At 43.6% G+C, this 18,646-nt stretch overlaps 1 protein-coding gene across 1 annotated transcript in view; it reads right to left on the bottom strand.

The window, feature by feature from the left end:
• Window positions 1-17,421, bottom strand: part of prkdc (protein kinase, DNA-activated, catalytic subunit) — a 54,550-nt gene extending 37,129 nt beyond the window's left edge. The window contains exons 1-29 of the mRNA XM_041968527.1: window positions 17,049-17,421; window positions 15,489-15,565; window positions 15,309-15,413; window positions 15,113-15,187; window positions 14,050-14,158; window positions 13,851-13,963; window positions 13,285-13,384; window positions 13,162-13,217; window positions 13,064-13,094; window positions 12,829-12,986; window positions 12,602-12,748; window positions 10,347-10,511; window positions 10,094-10,262; window positions 9,878-9,927; window positions 9,687-9,794; window positions 8,251-8,400; window positions 8,065-8,174; window positions 7,728-7,887; window positions 5,962-6,048; window positions 5,759-5,878; window positions 3,857-4,016; window positions 3,662-3,771; window positions 3,497-3,584; window positions 3,249-3,412; window positions 3,016-3,168; window positions 1,598-1,705; window positions 1,169-1,395; window positions 523-617; window positions 172-274 (exon numbers count right to left, since the gene is read on the bottom strand). Coding sequence (XP_041824461.1) covers window positions 172-274; window positions 523-617; window positions 1,169-1,395; window positions 1,598-1,705; window positions 3,016-3,168; window positions 3,249-3,412; window positions 3,497-3,584; window positions 3,662-3,771; window positions 3,857-4,016; window positions 5,759-5,878; window positions 5,962-6,048; window positions 7,728-7,887; window positions 8,065-8,174; window positions 8,251-8,400; window positions 9,687-9,794; window positions 9,878-9,927; window positions 10,094-10,262; window positions 10,347-10,511; window positions 12,602-12,748; window positions 12,829-12,986; window positions 13,064-13,094; window positions 13,162-13,217; window positions 13,285-13,384; window positions 13,851-13,963; window positions 14,050-14,158; window positions 15,113-15,187; window positions 15,309-15,413; window positions 15,489-15,565; window positions 17,049-17,211 — 3,461 coding nt within the window. The 5' untranslated portion in view covers window positions 17,212-17,421. The remainder of the gene's footprint in view (window positions 1-171; window positions 275-522; window positions 618-1,168; window positions 1,396-1,597; window positions 1,706-3,015; window positions 3,169-3,248; window positions 3,413-3,496; window positions 3,585-3,661; window positions 3,772-3,856; window positions 4,017-5,758; window positions 5,879-5,961; window positions 6,049-7,727; window positions 7,888-8,064; window positions 8,175-8,250; window positions 8,401-9,686; window positions 9,795-9,877; window positions 9,928-10,093; window positions 10,263-10,346; window positions 10,512-12,601; window positions 12,749-12,828; window positions 12,987-13,063; window positions 13,095-13,161; window positions 13,218-13,284; window positions 13,385-13,850; window positions 13,964-14,049; window positions 14,159-15,112; window positions 15,188-15,308; window positions 15,414-15,488; window positions 15,566-17,048) is intronic.
• Window positions 17,422-18,646: the final 1,225 nt, after the last annotated feature.

Raw genomic sequence — 18,646 nt, 5'->3', positions numbered from 1 at the left:
CAGCTCATATTTTCCATGTCATGGTAAAATGTCTCAGTTTCATCATCTGATGTGTTGATCTTCTACTGGGGATATAATATGACCTGATAAGAGATCACTGTGTTCTGGTTTAATTTCCCGCTCTTATAGATGTGTAGTTATATTTCCAGTGAGGATGGACTGGACACCAACCTGGGGATGCGTCTGTTGGTGCTGTGCTGGTTCAGACTGGGAGCTTTGTGTTTAATGATTCTCTTCAGGTGGTCGATGGCGCTGCAGCACTGCTGCAATGTACCTGCAGCAACATTTTACAGCTAATAACATTTTCTTTTACTACGAAACCTCAGCTAAGCCTTCTTCAACACTTTCATCAGGAATTCATTACAAAACTGACTTTTTATAAACTTTAATCATTTCTAGTTACAATTAGAAACCCATAAAAACCTAAATCAGATTTTATAAATATTGGCATCAGTAATGCTTCTCTCCAGAAAACATTTTAAACTGTATTAAGTTTATTTCTATAGTCCATAAGACAATTACCCATTGATCGCTCATCTGAGTGTGCCAGAGCCAGGCTCTCCACAAAAATGACCAGAACCTCAAAGACAAACTGCTCCACCAGCGAGTTCTCCTCTCTGGAAAGTTAGACAAGCAGAGCAATCACCACACATGCGGGTAAAGTCTGAAAAACACAGGCGTCTAGGCTCAGGAAGTTTCTTTATTCCTGACCAACAAAAATAAACAGAAAAAAACTTCCTGTTTTCATTTCCTAAACCAGGCAGGAAAACCTGAATGAACCAAAACCTCCATTTGTTTTAGTTTTATCTAAGTCGTCTGAACAGAAGTCCTCTCTGCTCTGTATTCGCCATGTTGATGACACCTGATCACCATCCAGATCAATCACCTGATCATCATCAGGGTCAATCATCTGATCATCATCAGGGTCAATCATCTGATCGTCATCAGGATCAATCACCTGATTGCCATCAGGGTCAATCACTTGTTTGCCATCCGGATCAATCACCTGATCATCATCCGGATCAATCACCGGATCAATCACCTGATCATTATAAGGATCAATCACCTGATCGTCATCAGGATCAATCACCTGATCGTCATCAGGATCAATCACCTGATCATCTGACACACCATCAGACCAAAGAAGAAGAAGCAGCTCAGGCCCCACCTGAACTGCCTGTAGATATTGTTGAACGCTAAGGCGGCGCCGAGTCTCCTGAAGCCGCCCGGATGGAGAGCCAGGCTGTAGATGCGTTTAAAGAGACTCTTCATATTGGTGGGGCTCTTCTCCTGCTGCCTGGGTGTGGTCTGTTTGATCGACCATTTAACAAACTCCTCCATGCAGCGGCCACAGAAGTCTCTGAGAGTGCTGTCTGTCGGGTCAACCACTCCATCCTGAAAACAAAGAGACAGAACACAAATTTACTACAAGTACAAATGAGTTAACCCCGCAAACCAGGCTAACCAAGCTAACAGAGCTAGCTGAGTGAACCATGTAAATCCAGCCAGCAAAGCTAACTGCTTGAGCTTATCCAGCTAACCGAGCTAGCTGAGCTAACCCAGCTAACAGAGCCCCTCACAAAGCCCGAACACCCACCAGAATGGCCTCCAGAACTGCGACTGTATCCTGACTCTCAAACTTCTTGTTGTTGGTGAACCAGTGAATCAGTTGCATGACCAGTGGTTCAAACAGCTGTCTGGTTACCTGGAAAAGACAACAGAAAATACACAGAACAGGAAACACCATCTGTGGTCAGTGTACCAGCAGCGTAAACCACAACCCAGCCCTGAGGAAGGCTGGTGGACCGGCGCAGGGGGAAACATGTGTGATCTAATATGAGGAACAGGTGGTAAATCCAATTTTTTAAATTCTTACTTACAGTGTTGTGTAGAAGTATTTACTCCCTTACAGATAATTCTTCCGTTGCAAATGTATCACACTTAAAAGTTTCAGATCATCAAAATAATTTCAATATCAAAGATAAAAAGTAAAAACTGCAAGTTTTAGTTCATTTATTTGAGAAAAAAACTCTCCAAACCAGCCTGGCTCAATGTTCAGCCATGTTTACACCATGAGGTTCCCATGCAAGACCCAAAACCTTCTCTTGCTGTAAAACGGTGGAATGAAATCTCTTCACAAACAGGACTGGAACCGATGCTGTGCACATGTCAGGCCTGTGATGGACGGAGGATTTAGCAGTCCAGAGACTGGTCTCCCACTGCCTTCTGGTCCCCCTCTGCCTTCTGGTCTCCCGCCGCCTTCTGGTCCCCCTCCGCCTTCTGGTCTCCCTCCGCCTTCTGGTCCCCCTCCGCCTTCTGGTCCCCCTCTGCCTTCTGGTCCCCCTCTGCCTTTTGGTCTCCCTCCGCCTTCTGGTTCCCCTCTGCCTTCTGGTCTTCTACCTCTGCCTTCTGGTCCCCCTCTGCCTTCTGGTCTCCAGCAGCCTTCTGGTCCCCCTCCGCCTTCTGGTCTCCCGCCGCCTGTTTGGGGGTGAACTGCTTATTTGGCGGTGGTGGTCTGGAAGACTTGCTGTGATCCATGCAACCATTAATTCTGCTTTCTTCCAGAAAATCCTAAAGGAGGAAGTCCAACTATCAGTTCCTCAGTGTATGCAGTAGGCCCAGGACTTAAAGCAGGAAGTTCCCCTCTGAATGGCTCCTAGAAAACCAAAAATGAAGGTCTTTAAGAGTCCTGGAGGAAGTCTGGACTGAAATTGTCCTGAGCGATCCAGTATGACCTTTAACATGCTGACTATGAACCATCCGTCCACTGAGATGGGAAATTCGCAGACAGTTACCTGATTCCGGGTTGCTGTTGGGAAGAGATGAACCAGTTATCAGGTTCAGGGAGGGTTACTGGTCCACATCAGACCAGGTTGCTTGGGATGGCTGTCTCCCCTTCAATAAATAAATTCAGGTTATCTTTGAAATTAAAACGTGTTTGATGATCTGAAACCTTTAAAAAAAAACAGCCAGCCCTGAACCAGCATGGTGAACACAGCCTCTGGGAGCAGGTACCTGATCCACATCACAAGCCAGGCGCAGCAACACAGGAAACAGTCTTTTGTGCAGCTTGTACATGGGCGGCGGTTTATTCTTCCCTTCGGCCATCTGAGCACTCTTCCCAACCATGTAGACCACCAGGCTGTGGAGCAGCTCGCAGGCCGCTACCTGCAGCAAACACAGCCATTACTCATTCATACCAACGCTAGGTTTTACATCTGGCCACAGATGAGGAAGACTCTTCATACTTTGGTTTGTCTGTCGCTGGTGGACAGAGCCAGCTCGCTAATGCGAGGCAGGAACGGGTCGAGGTATATGACCGGCTTCATGTCGCTGAACGGCACCGCGAAGCTTAGTCTTCTCTCCAAGTCCCAGGCCACAAATTTCTTCATCATTTCCTCTGAGGAGACCACTGCACCACCAAACAGAGGATGTGATGAAGAAAAGCTCCATCACAGCAGGACTCTACATCGGACTGAAACCTACGAGGACCTACCAGTCACCAGGTTCCTGTTCAGCTTTCCTCCCAGGTGTCCGAGCAGCTTCACCACCCTGAGCCTCACCAAGTCAAGAGGTGCATCTTCCTGCATGAGGAAAACACTTAGCAAGCTGAGATACAGAGAACCAGAGAGTTGGTTTCTGTTATGCCTTCATCCATTACCACAGCCAGCTGCTTGGACTTCTTCAGGAGCCTCGTCATCACTCTGCTGTATCCTCGTTCACTTCTTGAAGATAAAGAAGACACCACCTCCCAGCTGCTTCCATCTTTTTCTGAAGTAAACGACAGCTTGTTTAGACATGCTGGGAATCAGGCTGACATGTCAAACTGCAGAAGTAGAGCATTCATCCATCTCACCGTTAGCAGTGGTGCTTTTCAGGTATCCATCCAGGAGAGGAAGGATGCTCGTGTAGCAGGGCTGCATAGTCTCCAGGGGGATGTTAGAGGACCAGTCCTCCAGAGCATCCAGGGCAGCGTTGGCCAGAGGAACGTGGCTCAGACCCAACCTCAGTGCAGTCTGGACATGTTCACAAAAAACAAGGACATAAATTTCATGTGTCTGGTAGCAAACTCTAGAAAATCTGAAACTCTGGTTTTATCCTCACAGCCCTCGTTTCCATCATCCAACACTGAAGTTTTTTTTCTTTACTTTGCCGTGTTAACATGTGTACTGCTGACGCTGACAGCATAGCAAAGCAACTGTAGGTAAATGATCATTATTAAGTTTTGTTAAAAAGGTTTCTTCATCCTTCAGAAGCTGCTTTTTAGAAACAAAAAAAACTGAAACATTCAGAAAAAGTCACTAAATCAAATACATTTTATTTATAAAGCTCTTTTCCTGCCAAAGGCAACACAAAGTGTTTTACATCATAAAACCAAGTTATGCTTATTAAAGTAACAACAGCACACAGCAAAGCAACACAGCAAATTAAAAACACTCATTATCACCTTTGTCACATAGACGTCCACACACATGCCCAACAAGAGCTGTTCACCCCCATTCCACACAAGCATGAACTAGTCATTTCTGTCTCTTAGAATAAAGATATTAAACATAATAAATATCTCACAGCTCAGAGTCTAAAAAAGACACCCAGGTTTCTCACACGCTGAGAAGGATTGAAATTATGTAATTTTGGTAAAGTGATCTCTCGTGTCTTCAGGACCAATAATTAAAACTCCAGTTTTGACCTGGCTGAGCTGTAAGAAGTTCTCTGCCATCCATGACTTTACATCTAGAATACAGTTTAAAAGGACGTTAACTGGCTCCATGTCATTAGGAGACACGGTGGTGTAAAGCTGCGCATCATCAGCATAGCTTTGGAAATCAATGCCGTGTCTCCTGATGACATCCCCAAGAGCTTAAAAAGAACTGGGCCCAGAACTGGTCCTTGGGGAACCCCACACTTGACTTCATAGATTCTTGAGAAACAGGTATCAGCTTACCAAAACCGAGCAACCAGAGTCAAAGCTGAAATACTTATTTACTTGTTCCTGTTAGCCAACCACATAACTGCTTCATTTATACTTTGTGTTTACCATTAATTAAGTTTTATTTTCCTGTTTTAATAATTTATTTATCCGTTTTGTCCAGTTTCATTAATCCACATTTGCTTTTAGGTGATTATTTAAACATTACAATGTAGCTAACTCTTAGCTATATCCTCACTAGCTCCTAAATCCTAGCTAACACTTGGTAGCTCCTCGCTAACACCTAGCTATCACCTCACTATCTCCTCGCTAACACCTAGCTATCTCCTCACCATCTCCATGCCAACAAACACCTAATTATCGCCTCACAATCTCCTAAATTAATACTAGCTAACACGTAGCTATCTCCTAGCTAACTCTTAGTTATAGCTAAGATTGCTCCTAGCCATATCCTAGCTAACTCCTGGCTAACACTTAGGTGGCGCTTCACTATCTCCCAACCATCTCCTTGCCAACTTCTAGCTATCTCCCAGCTAAATTCCTAGTCCTCTCCTTGCTAACTTCTATCTATCTCCTTAGCTGTGTTTGTGTGTTATAATTGTCAAAAAATCTGGGACCATATTCTTTTACAACAAAGTTTTATATTTATCTTAACTGTCGAAGGGTAAAACTTGAGATGTTTTTTTGTGTTGGATGCTGTGTCGTAAGATGTAGGTGATTCCTGCCAGTCAACTCTACAAACCCGTCCACAAAGACAGCTAAAGCAGCAGCTTCAGGCTCAGTACATAAAACAACAAATATCTGATGAAGACGGTAAAAGATTCCCACCTCCAGAGCAGGACAGTAGGCCTTAATGTCCAAAGCCACCATGTTGTGGTGCAGCGAGAGAACAAAGGTCAAGCAGGACGCCAGCAGCTCATCCTTGTACTGCTTCATTCGGACACACACCTGGTGGAAAACATGGCTGTAACAACCACTGCATACCTCGTTATTACTCCAACAACAATCATATATAAAAAGTGAAGAAATACCTCTTTTCCAAACTTGGATAAAAGGGTGAAACAAGCTCTTTTCACATTATCAGTCTGAGGAGATTCAGAGCTTCTCAGGCCAACTCCCTGCTCACAAACAGATCTGTGTTATTTATATTACTCATCCATGTTCTGTACCTCTTTGTCCAGTTTAGGGTCACGGGGGCAGAGCCTAACCCAGCAGGTGAGAGGCAGGTTTACTCATTGTGCCACACAGGTATTTTACTTCTTGGTAGGGAATCTGGCAACAAAATACTGTGTGCATACATTTCACAAACTGGCCCTGGCATTTAGCCACTATATCATCAGTTCCTACCACTGTGCACAGTGTATAATGAAAACAGTGTTAGCAGTTAGCATTAGCATCGCTGCCAGTTTCAGAACTATATATAACTACATCTCTGTGTTTACTTAAAACCTTCAAAGAGGGTGTATTTTTTTTTATGAGGCCTCTTGGACATGCTGATCACGTTTAGCCTTCGTTGTAAATGAGTAAAGTCTCTAAATCAATTAAAGAAATCGCTGCTGTTCTAGATTAGCTCTGTGAGTGCATCACAGATCTTAAATAATGTGGATGCTCCCGCCTGAATGGTACCATATGAAATGCAAGTGCATGATGCAGTTCCACTATAACGAACTAATACGTGGTGAATTCAAAGAATAGTGTGGATAAACTGAAAATGACCACGAAAACGTAAGGAAATAATATATATTGCTTTTGGTAAGAATAGTTTTAGGGTTTGGTGACATACTGTGTGATAAACATGCAATCTGATGGGCTGGCTCAAAGGTTGGCTTGGTGTTTGTTTTGAGACTGATGTGAGGTGGTCGGCTAAGTTAAGATTATGCTTGGTATCATCTGAAAGTGCAGCTTTTTTAGTTTCATTTGATACCCAATATGTTGGGGTGACATGAATGGATCACCCATTGTGTTGCATTTTGTTTCGCGTGTTACTCATAATGGTTATTGGTTGCATATGTATTTTCAAGTTGTTATAAAACAAATACTGTGTTGACAAAAAGCAATTGGAGGGTTGATTTAGTGACGTTAGGGATTCTTTGAGACACATTAGAAATAAAATATCCTTACATCATTAAAGTTACTTTTTTTACACACATGAACGTGTGCTTACAGCTGCAGGACCCGGTACCGGTCCGTTGGGCTTAAAGAGTTAACTTTTTCACAAATTTGCTCCTATATGGCGTTTCTATGTGCGCCAGTCAGATTTCTTTGCTGTAGGTCATTTAAGTGTTTGTTGGCTTCTTCAACTAATAACTCCAATTCTATGGGGTCGAATTTCTTTTAGCGTTGCCTCGATAAGCTCCATGTGGCAAACCACAAAACGAGCAAAACCCTTATTTAAAAAGGAGGTTAAATCAGCATCCCTCCAACACGTTTGCACCTCCTGCCATTCACGCACTCAGTAAATCACCTGCAAACCGTGGTTCATCCCCAAAATTCTACATTGCACACGCAAATTGGAGTTTTGCCCGTAATGCGTAAAATTTTTTTTAACGCGTTAATTTTTTAACGCGTTAATTTTTCGTAAATGAATCATAATTAATGCATTAAAGTCCCACCTCTAATAATTTGCATTTAATGTGTGGACTACACGGTGTGACATATTCCATCCATACTTCACACGTCTGAGAAAACAGGACTTATTTCCTGTTTCAGGCTGATTTCGCTCCCATCATATTCTGATGATATTCCAGATCCTGACAGGAAGCCAGGCCTGATGCCAAAATAAAAGAGAGAATATTACCTGGTAATACTTGATTCTCTTGGCAACTTTCATGGTGACAGACAGCAGCTTGTAAAAGCCACTGACGAGTGGATTTCTAATGGAGTGGAGGATCAGATCATGGCTGAGAGGGTACATCCACCACTGGAAATACTCCACGTGTTTACTGAGCAACAACTCGCTGCAGAGACAACAAACAACAGGCTTTACTGGGAGAACTGGGAATGTGCTAAATGTCCAGATAAATGCAGCTGGGGCTGATGTTGTGGAAGGCACACTGCTCTAATCTGAGAAACCAAACCAGATCCACTTAAGTTCTGGTCCAGTTTGACCAACTGGACCAAAATTTTGGTTTTACCTGCAGAACTCAACCAGGTTGACGAAGGCGGTGAAGTCTTTGACCTTGTTGGGTAAAAGGTAAGCTGTCGGGTCGGATGAGGGCAGGATGTGGGCCGAGTCATCTGGAGCCTGACAATCACGGAGGATTAAATCAGCATCCCTCAGACCGCCGTGGAAAACAGAGCACATGGAGACGACAGCTTACCTCCTCTCCCGACGTTATCTTCTGCACAGACAAGTCCAACTTCTCCACAATCCGGAGAATCGATTTCACCAACTCATCGTAGAGGAGACGGCTCAGAGACCCCAGGGCAGCGTTCTGGCTTTCAAAAGCACCATCCAAAAACCCAGAATCCTGCAGGAGAAAGATGAAAAAGCTTGATTCAGGCAGCAGGAAGTAGTGTTGTGTGAGTCATGAAAAAATTGTTCAGTACTTAAGAATCACTTTACTGACTCCCTTACTGAATCCCTCTCCACTCATTCACTAACTCGTTCCTGCTACCGCTAGCTAACTGCAGCGCTAACTGAAAAGACCAATTAATATATCACTATTGTGCAACTTCTATTCTAACTGCACTTGTAGATAAATCAAGCTAATCATGCTAACAGAAGGAAAAGCAACAGCTTGTGTTTCTTAACCAAACTCTCCATTTCCCTGGTGGACCATTGCCATTTCCCTATCTGCTTTGAACTTTCAACGATGGAAAAACACTCCGCTCACAGCACACCGACTCACTTGCTCACCCTCTCCGTTCCTGTGAGCTACATCACTCATTAAGCCCGCAGTATTCTGGCGCTGACTCGACTCGTAGCAGGAACTCACAGCACCGACTGGAGTACATGGGAGTCACTCACCCGCTCCCTCCCGGCTCTCAGCTTCCTCACCTGAGCTGAAGCTTTGCTGTCTTTGTCTCTTTTACGTGACACTATTTCCACATAAAGTTGGTCTTTTTAACCTTTAGTGGGCAGTGAAACTTTGCAACGACACACCCAGGTGTGCAGCATCCTCATCAGGCTGCACAACAACGGAAGCGTTATGCGTCAGCCACTAGTTATCCGGAGCACGTGACATCTGCATCTCTGCCAAGCAGCAACCTCAGCCGGTAAAATGTGAAGCCAATGTGGAAGAGCAAAAAGTTGCAGTTTACCCCTCTATACCCCTCAAATCCCTATAGACTCCCATGTTAAAAAGACCAACTTCACAGTAGAAATAAATATGTTTAAAGCCTGGTATAAAAATCTATTTAATAAAAATCAGTCATAAATGGACCGAATATTTCAGGTAGTCATCTCCATGGCAACAGTAAAATCTGAGAACCTGAAGCCGTTCTAAAACATTTAAACCCAGCCAATGAGATGGAGCGACATGAAGAAGGTAACCAGTGTAATAAAAACCCTAAAAGTTGTTGAGATGTGGAGATTTAACAGATCTTACTGGATCCAGCTGGAGTCAGGGTTCATCTGCAGCAGACCTGCCAGTCCTAAGAGGAAACCTGCTAATCTGTCCTGATTATCAATGAGACCTTGTGCATATACGAAGTCCTAACCAGGTGCTGCTGCCTTACCTGAGCAGCAGAACATAGACGATAAAAGGCTCCACACACCTACAGAAAATAAGACAAGAATCAGCTAAAAGTGCACCTTCAGTTGGTCACAGTCCAGAAGCCCTTTATACAGAGGAAGGTAGCTGGGACTGGAGGGAAGCTTCCACTTTCCAGTCCGAACTTGGGAGGACTCATTTCCAGCATCCTGAAGAGAAGAAAAAGTTTCTCTAATGGAAAAAAAAGATCTTTGTAAACAGAAAACAAAGAATAAATGACTTCCTGTCTGACCTCAGCAGGGACGACGGGCTTCGAACAGACACGAATCAGACCCTGATGAACTGGAACAGAAGAAACCGCCACAGCCTGATCTTATATTCCTGCTTCCGTCCATTCATATATCCATCCATCCATCCATCCATCAGTCCCGCTCTTCCATCCATCCATCCATCCATCCATCCGTCAGTACAAACTGAGAGGAATGTGGATTTCTGGGGATCTACGTACCCACAGAGCTGATGAAGGTCCAGAGAACCGGTCCTTTAGAGGCCATGGCCACCAGAACCTTCAGGATGGACCTGCTGCAGGCCATCTGCATCCTCTCGCTGTACTGAGGGAAACTGTCAATCTGCACCACCAGGAGCCGCTCTAACAGCGGAGTATACACCTCTGGAACCTAGAGCACAAGGTTCACATCAGTCCAGCTGATTATCAATAGCAGATCAAAGTGATGCACAGTGAACTTGTGGCCTGCTTTTACCTTGTCCAGGTGAATGAGGACACTGGCAATGGAGTCCAGAAAGCTGGGTAGCTGATAGAAGCTGTCGTCCTCGCTGTCCGACTCTGTCAGGTACATCTGCTTACAGCGCTGGATCAACTCCGTGTACATCAGGTCCACATCCTGGGGGCAAACCTTCTTACAGGGCTGAGGGAAGACACCAGATGGCAAGAGTCAACAAGCCAAGCAGACTTCATTTATAAAGCACTTTAAAAACAGCAGGCGCTGACCAAGGTGCTGACCAGTAAGGCTACATAAAACAGGAAACAAGAACAGAACACAGGAAGACACTAAGATGATGTTCAATCAGCAAAGTAGATCGCCATCTAGTGGTCACATTGGAGCCGGCAACAGTGTCAGGGCCTCAGTCTCTTATTGTTGTTTTAAGCTGGAAAACCACCAGTTAACGCATTTTGAAGCAAAGAATCAGCCTCCTAGTGGAGGCTGTAGGCTGACGTTTGCTGTAAGATGTATTGTGTCACTTCCTGCGTACCTTCCTCGTTTGCGCTGCACCACTAGCCCTGTTAGCTCCACATCTAAATAGATATTCTACACCGTTTGTCCTTTCCACACCGTGTAACAGTTAACACACTCTTCCTCTGCCTTCTTTACTGATGACGGTATGTGTAAGCAATGTAGCTTGTTTGTAGCTTTGAGGCTAACTCTGCGAAGTGGAGGCTTGACTGTAGTAAAGCACCCAGTAGCCAGCCAAGCCCCTGCAGCCAGTGCGAAGCCACTTAGAGAGGCTAACCCACTCAGCCGTCCCTTAGCAGCACCCACGCAGCCGGGGTCACAGGCCGGTTTGGTGACGGTCAGGAGGAAGCGTAGCCTTAAGCCCGTGGCTCACCACCAGCCTGTCTATGTTTTCTAACAGATTTTCCCCACTCAGCGACACACCCACTCAGGAAAAAACCTGGTAATCAATGCCGGTGTGGGCCGAGCTGTGAACAATTACACTATAGCTTTGCAGGAGGCATGTAGTGTCTTTTTCTGGTATTATTGGAGACTTTTGGAGACTGACGTGATTAAACGTAGTTTACTCTTCCCAATGAAGAGTGGGTGCTGCGCAGACCCCTCCCTGTCATACGAGTCTTGGTCCTCACACAGCAGCAGCAGCTGCATTCAGAGCAGACGACGTTCACCTCTGCTTCATGACCAGGCTGAAAATGAAACGAACAAAGCTGCTGCTGGAGGATCCCGCGCTGGCTTACTGTCAGAAAGTAATGTCTATTAATGAAGAGTGTGGACAAAAATATTTAAAAAGTTAAGTGTTGTGACATGCTCCACACTCCTAATTCAAAAACAAAATACACTTAAAAACTTAACTAAAAAAATAAAGAAAATATTGACATAATTATTTTATTTATTTTTGCTGATCTAGTCATTTTTAGGTTGTCAATTTATTAATTTTGGCCTTTCCCACTACATCCCTCTTTATGGCAGCATCCATTACAACTATATGTACCAGGCTGATTATGCTAATTAGCAACTTCTTGCGACTTTTAGGACAGCCAATAGCTACTTCTCTTACTGAGGAGTTGGGAACAGTGGCTGGAGAGGAGCATCAGTCCCTGAAGCTGTTTATTGCCAGGAACTACATGACCAGTCATACCATGCCCTGTGGGGGGATGATGGTGACAAAGTTGCCGTTCTGCTTCGACTACAAAGTGAAAATCAAATCTGATTTGACAAGTTCTGTCGACTCGTTTTGTATTAGAGCGACCAGTAAGATGTTTTCTTTTTCAATGTCAACTGCTGCACAAAAAAGCGTGAATTGTAAACATTGTAATTTCTGAATTTATAGTAGTATTTATCACTAATACAGTGAAAATGAGAGGAAATGTGAATGTTTGCTTTGCAAGGCGATTTCAGTGTGAGCCTCTAAATCTTAGGGGCCACTGTGCTCCTCGTACAAAAAGTTAGTCTGGAGCCCCGACTTCTAATGTATTTTTGTCTTCACTGTTTTAGTCTTTTAATTTCTACCAGTTTATTCTTCCTTTCTCGCTTCTTTTACTGTCTTATTTTAATTTTTCTGGGAGAATTTCTGACTTCAGTGAACAAACTCACTATGACATCATATCCTGATCAAACTGGTGATTTACACCCCCCACACACAATACATGCTCCATTATATCATAATAAAAATAACAACAACAACAATAATAATAATAATAATAATAATAATAATAATAATAATAACAATAATAATAATAATAATGATGAGGTGTTGCGGCTACCGCAGCAAAGAAGCCATATCCTCGGATGGCGATGGACAGCTCTTTGTGGGTGGAGTCCATGGTTTTAATAATGCTGCAGAACTTCTGCATGAAGAACTTCAGTTTGGTTTTGTGCTCTTCAACGTTGTCGGCGACCAACATGGCGACCTGAGGAGCACGAGGAGACGGAAGGATGATTCTGTTTGCGGCGTGGGCGGATCGGTGCAGGAGGGTGGTGCAAGACTGACCTGTTTGAGAAAAGCTTCCAGAGCACTATAGCTGGTCTTCTTCATCTCAGCGTTGATGTGACCGCAGAGTTTACACATGGTCTCGAACAAGGTGCGGTACTGGTCCATGAGGCAGCCGCTGAACTGGGACGCATGTCTGGAGAACAGCCGGAGTCCAGCTGTTGAAGGAACCGTCAGAAAGACCTCAGTTTACGGCAACGTTTAGCATCACTCAGCTGGAAATGTCCACACTCACCACACGTGACGGCGTAGCGACTCATTTCCATCTGAAACAGACAAGAAGACGTGAGGCAGCTGTCAGAGCTGCGCACATGATGCTGCTGTCATGGTTACCTGGGGAGTGATGGACTTCACCGCATACTGGAAGATGTCCTTACAGGTTACTGGGTCTGCAGATGAGGACACTGGTGTTTATCCTGAGATGAACTCACTGTGGACATGAAGATAGACACCAACCTTCTTCCATGCTCTTAGTGAAATTAACCATCAGGGCGGTGATTCCTCTCAGACATCCAGCTACCACAAAAAGTTTGGCTTCTTTTGTTGAAGACGTCATCTGAGGAAAAACACATTAAATCAGCAGCTAAAAGTAGACCTCGTCCACGTCCACATCCATGTCCACCCATCTAACCTTTAAAACTCTGGGATATTTTTTATTATTTTCTGTCCATCTGGTTCATTTAAATCTAAACCAGTCACCATGCAGACGTTGGCCACATTTAATTGAGTTTTAATTCTCCTTTAATTCAGAATAAAACCTAAATCCTCTTTAAAATGACCTTGTAAACTCCTAATTCTGAATGAAAATGGCCATTCCGAATAAAACTTAAATCCAAAGTAAGCTGCTGTTTCTTCATATTTTAAATCTGAATTGAATAATTCTTCGATCACGTCAACGTTCATTCCGCTTTAAAAGAATTCCAGTTATTCTGAGCATGTAAAATGATGTAAAATGAATGTTTCGATGGATATAGCAGCATTGCAGGTCGTCCATATTTCTGTGTGCTACGTGGAAAACTGACCTGCTCCTTCAGCTCTCCCAGATAAGCCTTGTAGAGCTTATCGGAGTTGTTGACCATCTCACTGGGATGAACCTCTCCCAGAACTCCCAGCAGCTCGTAGATTTTACCCAGAACTGAACAACAGGGAGAAGAAAGGAATAAAAAGTTGTGAAGTTTCTATTTTACATCCAGAAATGAATCATCTGATAAATAAATTCACCTGAATCTGCTAGCTTGCTCTTCTGACAGAGCTCGCTGTAAAACCGGTTGAATATCTCAGAGATCCTGAAGTCTGCAGCCACGCTGGAAGCCTTCGTCGTCTTCACCACCTGCACACACACCATGAAGATGAAGATGATGATGATGGGAGATCTGCTGCAGCTGAATGATGCTGGGGGCAAGTGGGTCTGACATGTTTTAACTTGATTTCAAAGTTTCTCTAAAAACAAGCGGGTCATTGATTTTAATCATTTTACTTAATTATTCCTGATTGGGAAATTTGTCCACTCTGTAGTAGATGTGCCAGAGAGCCATGGGCTGCCATATTTCGCCACACCGGGGACTCAAACCCAGACCCAGAGCCCACCTCTGTAACCTCTCCCCCCAAGAATCAGTGATCAGTAATATTACCATCATCACCGTTAATAACAGTGATGTAATTGGTGCAGGCTTAAGGATCTCAGGCTTCCTGAACACGTAGTAGCCTCAGTCGACCACCAGATGTCACTGTTCTTCGTCAGACTGAAGCCTCCATCCTTCATGAGGCTCCACCATCACTACAGCCCTGTTTCCACCACTGGTGGGGATGCAGAGTGTGGTGCAGGTCAGGGTTCTGGGCGGGATGTGGGTCGGGGTGCCGGGTGCGGGTCAGGGCAGGGTGCGGGGCACATCCTGGTGGGTTGGGGCAGATTTTTTTGTGTTTCCACATGAGAAAACTGGGAAGGGTGCCATAATATCCGACTCGACCCGTCCTACTTTGTTGGGGCCCTTTCGTTGGGGTACCTCTCTAACTAATCCGACCCAAAAGGGTGGAGCTTGACACACTGCAATCTGTTGATTGGTTGAGAAAAAGAATCACTTCCTGTGCAATATGGCGAAAAACAAAGCAAGAAGGGCTCCTTATTCAGAGAAACATATTTTCTTTGTGTTGATTAAATCTCCATTTAAAATGGCATCACAAAGCACGAAGTAAGGTTATGATTGGCTGTGGGAACCATATCCTTACCCTAACCGTCCCGACCCGACCTGCACCTGTTGGTGGAAACGAGGAAACACAAACCCACCTTAATCAGGAGCTCCAGGATGGGGGTCCGACATTTGGCAGCCTTCTCCTTTGTGTAAACAGCCATGCACATGTCCTGCAAACAAACAACAGATTCTGAGGCTCGTGTTTAGAAGCAGAAAAGCTGATCTGAGCTTCCACTGAACAGAAACTCACATTGGAAGCTAGAATAAGCAGCAACAGCATCATGAACTCACTCTGATGTCCACGGCGTACGTTTTCTCCCAGCCTTTCACTCTGGAAGACATTTTGTCTAAAAACTTCTCCAAAAACACAAAGGCTTCAACACGCGTGTCCCGCAGCTGGAAAACAGATGTTTCTGTTAACATGTGAACGTTGGACCGGACGATGTGGAGGAGCAGTTACGGGACGCTTACCTCATCCAACGCCACGGACTTCCTGAGGAAGATGAGAAGGCCATAATCTTTGGAGAACAGCAGCGACGTCTGTAAGGCTGCAGGAGATGAAGAAATAAAATAATTACTTCCACAGAACATCCGTAGATAGGTCTTCATGTCTGAATCAGCTCGTCTCAACAGTTATTAAAAACCAGACTAATCACAATGAATCGGTTTGAATTGATCACATTTGCAAACACTGCAACGTGACTTTGTTGTGAATTGTTGTGATATAAATAAAGATGGACTGAATCCATCCAGAGTTTTGGCTTCCAGTGTAGACAAAGTAAATCAGTTATTGGAGCCGATACAGTGGAAAAAGGAACCAAGGAGATCTGACTGAAGAGAAATGATGTGAAATGTGTTAATATGGCTTTAAAGAAATGTTCCATCTGGTCCCACCTGGTTATTAATGGGATGTACGTTTCTGTACCTCCATATCTGCCAGTATAATGTACAATTCCATCTTTCTAAACATTAATACAACACTGTGTTCATACAAAACATGGCAATTTTTCACTTCTCATGGGTTTTATGTAATAAATGTTATTTGTTTTCACTTCTTAGAATTGCAGCCAATAAAATCAATAATAATCATAATTTTTACATTTTTTTCCACTTCTGAGAAATCCAGGAAACAAAATAATGTGGAGAAATAAAAAGTCCAGATGTGTTCCTTTACTTCTTCCATGTCAGGTGATCGTGGCGGCCTATCAGATGATGATGATGTTAGTGATGATGTTTTAATATTTTACTGGTTTAAAGCAGGTTCTGCGGCATTATGTTTTAATGGGTTTTCTATATTTCAATTTTAGATTTTGTTTAAGCGATTTAAATCTTATATTGTGTAGTTTCTTAAATCTGTTTTTACATGTTAATATTCATTCATTTTGTGTACCGCTTCCTCCGATTCAGGGTTGCAAGGAAGCTGGAGCCTTTGCCAACCATTAACAGGTGACAAGCAGGTTAGCCCGGACAGGTAACCAGCCCATCACCTTCCCCCCAGTCGAGGCTCGAACTAGTGACCTTCTTGCTGTAACCACTTCACCACCGTGAACCATTACATGTTAATATATTTATTATAATTTTATGAGCAATTCGTTCAAGTATTTATGTTTAAATGTTGTATTTGTATTTCGTTATTAATATACCAGTGTTCATTGAACAGTGAGATTTTCTTTTATGGAGCAAAAAGTATTAATATTGATAAAACAGTACCATAAACGGATGGTATCGTGTCGATGGGAAACATTTCGATCTGCAACACCTGCTTTTCCTTGTGGTAATGTCACGTGACTGCGTGTACTCGGAGGGATCAGTCCCACACGTTCTGAGTTTTGGCGGAAGGATACAATCTAATTAGACCTGATCAGTTATAAAAGTATTTTCAGCGTGACGAACTCAGAAATAACAGATGAAAATCTATAAATATTCTCCTTTACTGGGAGTCTGATACTTGTCAACAAAAGAAGCACGAAGCAAGTTTAAAACAGACTTTGAAGGAGGTTCGGTTGGGTCCATTTGAAGAACCTGCCTTACCAAGTTCGCTCTCAGTGGGGGTTAGCATGCACTCCTGCCCCAAATCACCGATAATATCGTGACAATTCAAAGCTGCTGCTCGCTTGTCTTCGTCTGAAAGTGATTCATGAAGTTTCAGGAGAAGACCCTGAATCCCAGAAGCAGCGCTGCTCTGAGTAGACATGACAGCAGCTCTGTTGCAAGCTAGCGCTCATAAACTACACTTTCTGCTTCAAGCTAGCGCTCATAAACTACACTTTCTGCTGCAAGCTAGTGCTCATAAACTACATTTTCTGCTCCAAGCTAGCGCTTATAAACGCCACTCCACATTAGGAAGTGAGCGCACAATCTCAGAAGTGATAAACACCAGCCTGTTCTCTCGCGCGCCGTCATTCAGTCTAACAGCAGGAAGAATGAGGACCGGAAGTTAGCTCAACGAATTTTCAAAAGAAGATTAATATCTCCAACAGACACTTGCCACTGCCACAGTTTGTGGAGCCAAACATAAAAAAATGTAGTTTAATTTTTCGTTCTAAACATACATTTAGTTAGATTTTATTTTTGTTTTCTATATTTTGTTATTTTTAAAATGTTGTTTGTTTAATCATTTGCATGTTTAACGTTCATGTTTACAATGTATGACGCCCTTGATGATCATTTTTAAAAATACATCAGTAGTATGAACAGTTTTAAAATGTAGAGGAAGAGATACTTTCGTATCTTTGTGTTGGAATACGTTCACTGTTAAGAATTCCTGCTCCTGAGGGACCGGATGTCTCTGGTTATACAAAAATTAATAATCAGTGGGTTTTTGCTTGCTAATTCCCTTGGGCCACTAGCACCTCACAGCAGAACCCATACTAGGAATCTTTGTGTGATTATGGATGGTGCTTTTAAGCTGGACCAACAGGTCAGCTTAGTGGTGAAGTCTAGCTTCTTCCAGCTACGACTTATTACCAAAATCAAGTCTTATCTAAGCAAAGGAGACATTGAAAAGGTCATCTGTGCTTTTATTTCCTCTCGCTTAGACTACTGTAACTCCTTGTATGTGGGAATTGAACAGTCGGAGCTTCATCGCCTCCAGCTTGTTTAAAATGCAGCCTCCTCACTGGGACAAAGAGACGTGAGCACATAACTCCGGTTCTCTCTTCTCTTCACTGGCTTCCAGTCAGGTACAGGATTGATTCTGGGTTCTTTTATCTGTTTTTAAGTGACTGAATGGACCCCAGAATCCCTTTCTGATCTCACTGGACTGCATCGGGCCTTCGTTCAGACAGTCAGACAGTGTTGGAGGTTCCTCCATCTAGCTTAAAAACCAGAGGAGACCGAGCCTTTGCAGTTACAGCTCCCATTCTGTGGAACATTTTACTTTAACTGTGCAGTCTGCAAACAGTCTGTCAGCTTTTAAACCTTTGCTTAAGACGCAGCTGTTTGCCTTCAGCGGAGTCCAGGCTCCCTGTTGGAGATCTAGTTCTACCGTTGTTGGTGTCCCTATGTGTTTTTATACTTTATTGGTTTGTGTAAAGCACTTTGGAGGCTTCGGCTGTATAAATGTGCTATAGAAGTAAACTTGACATTTAATAATAAAATTGACATTTGTTTTGAAAGGAAAACCGGAA

The sequence above is a fragment of the Melanotaenia boesemani genome, chromosome 18 (assembly GCF_017639745.1).
Source record: "Melanotaenia boesemani isolate fMelBoe1 chromosome 18, fMelBoe1.pri, whole genome shotgun sequence".
Classification (NCBI taxonomy): Eukaryota; Metazoa; Chordata; class Actinopteri; order Atheriniformes; family Melanotaeniidae; genus Melanotaenia; species Melanotaenia boesemani.
Note: the sequence above shows the minus strand (reverse complement) of the source record. Positions and strands in the feature narration are given on the sequence as shown.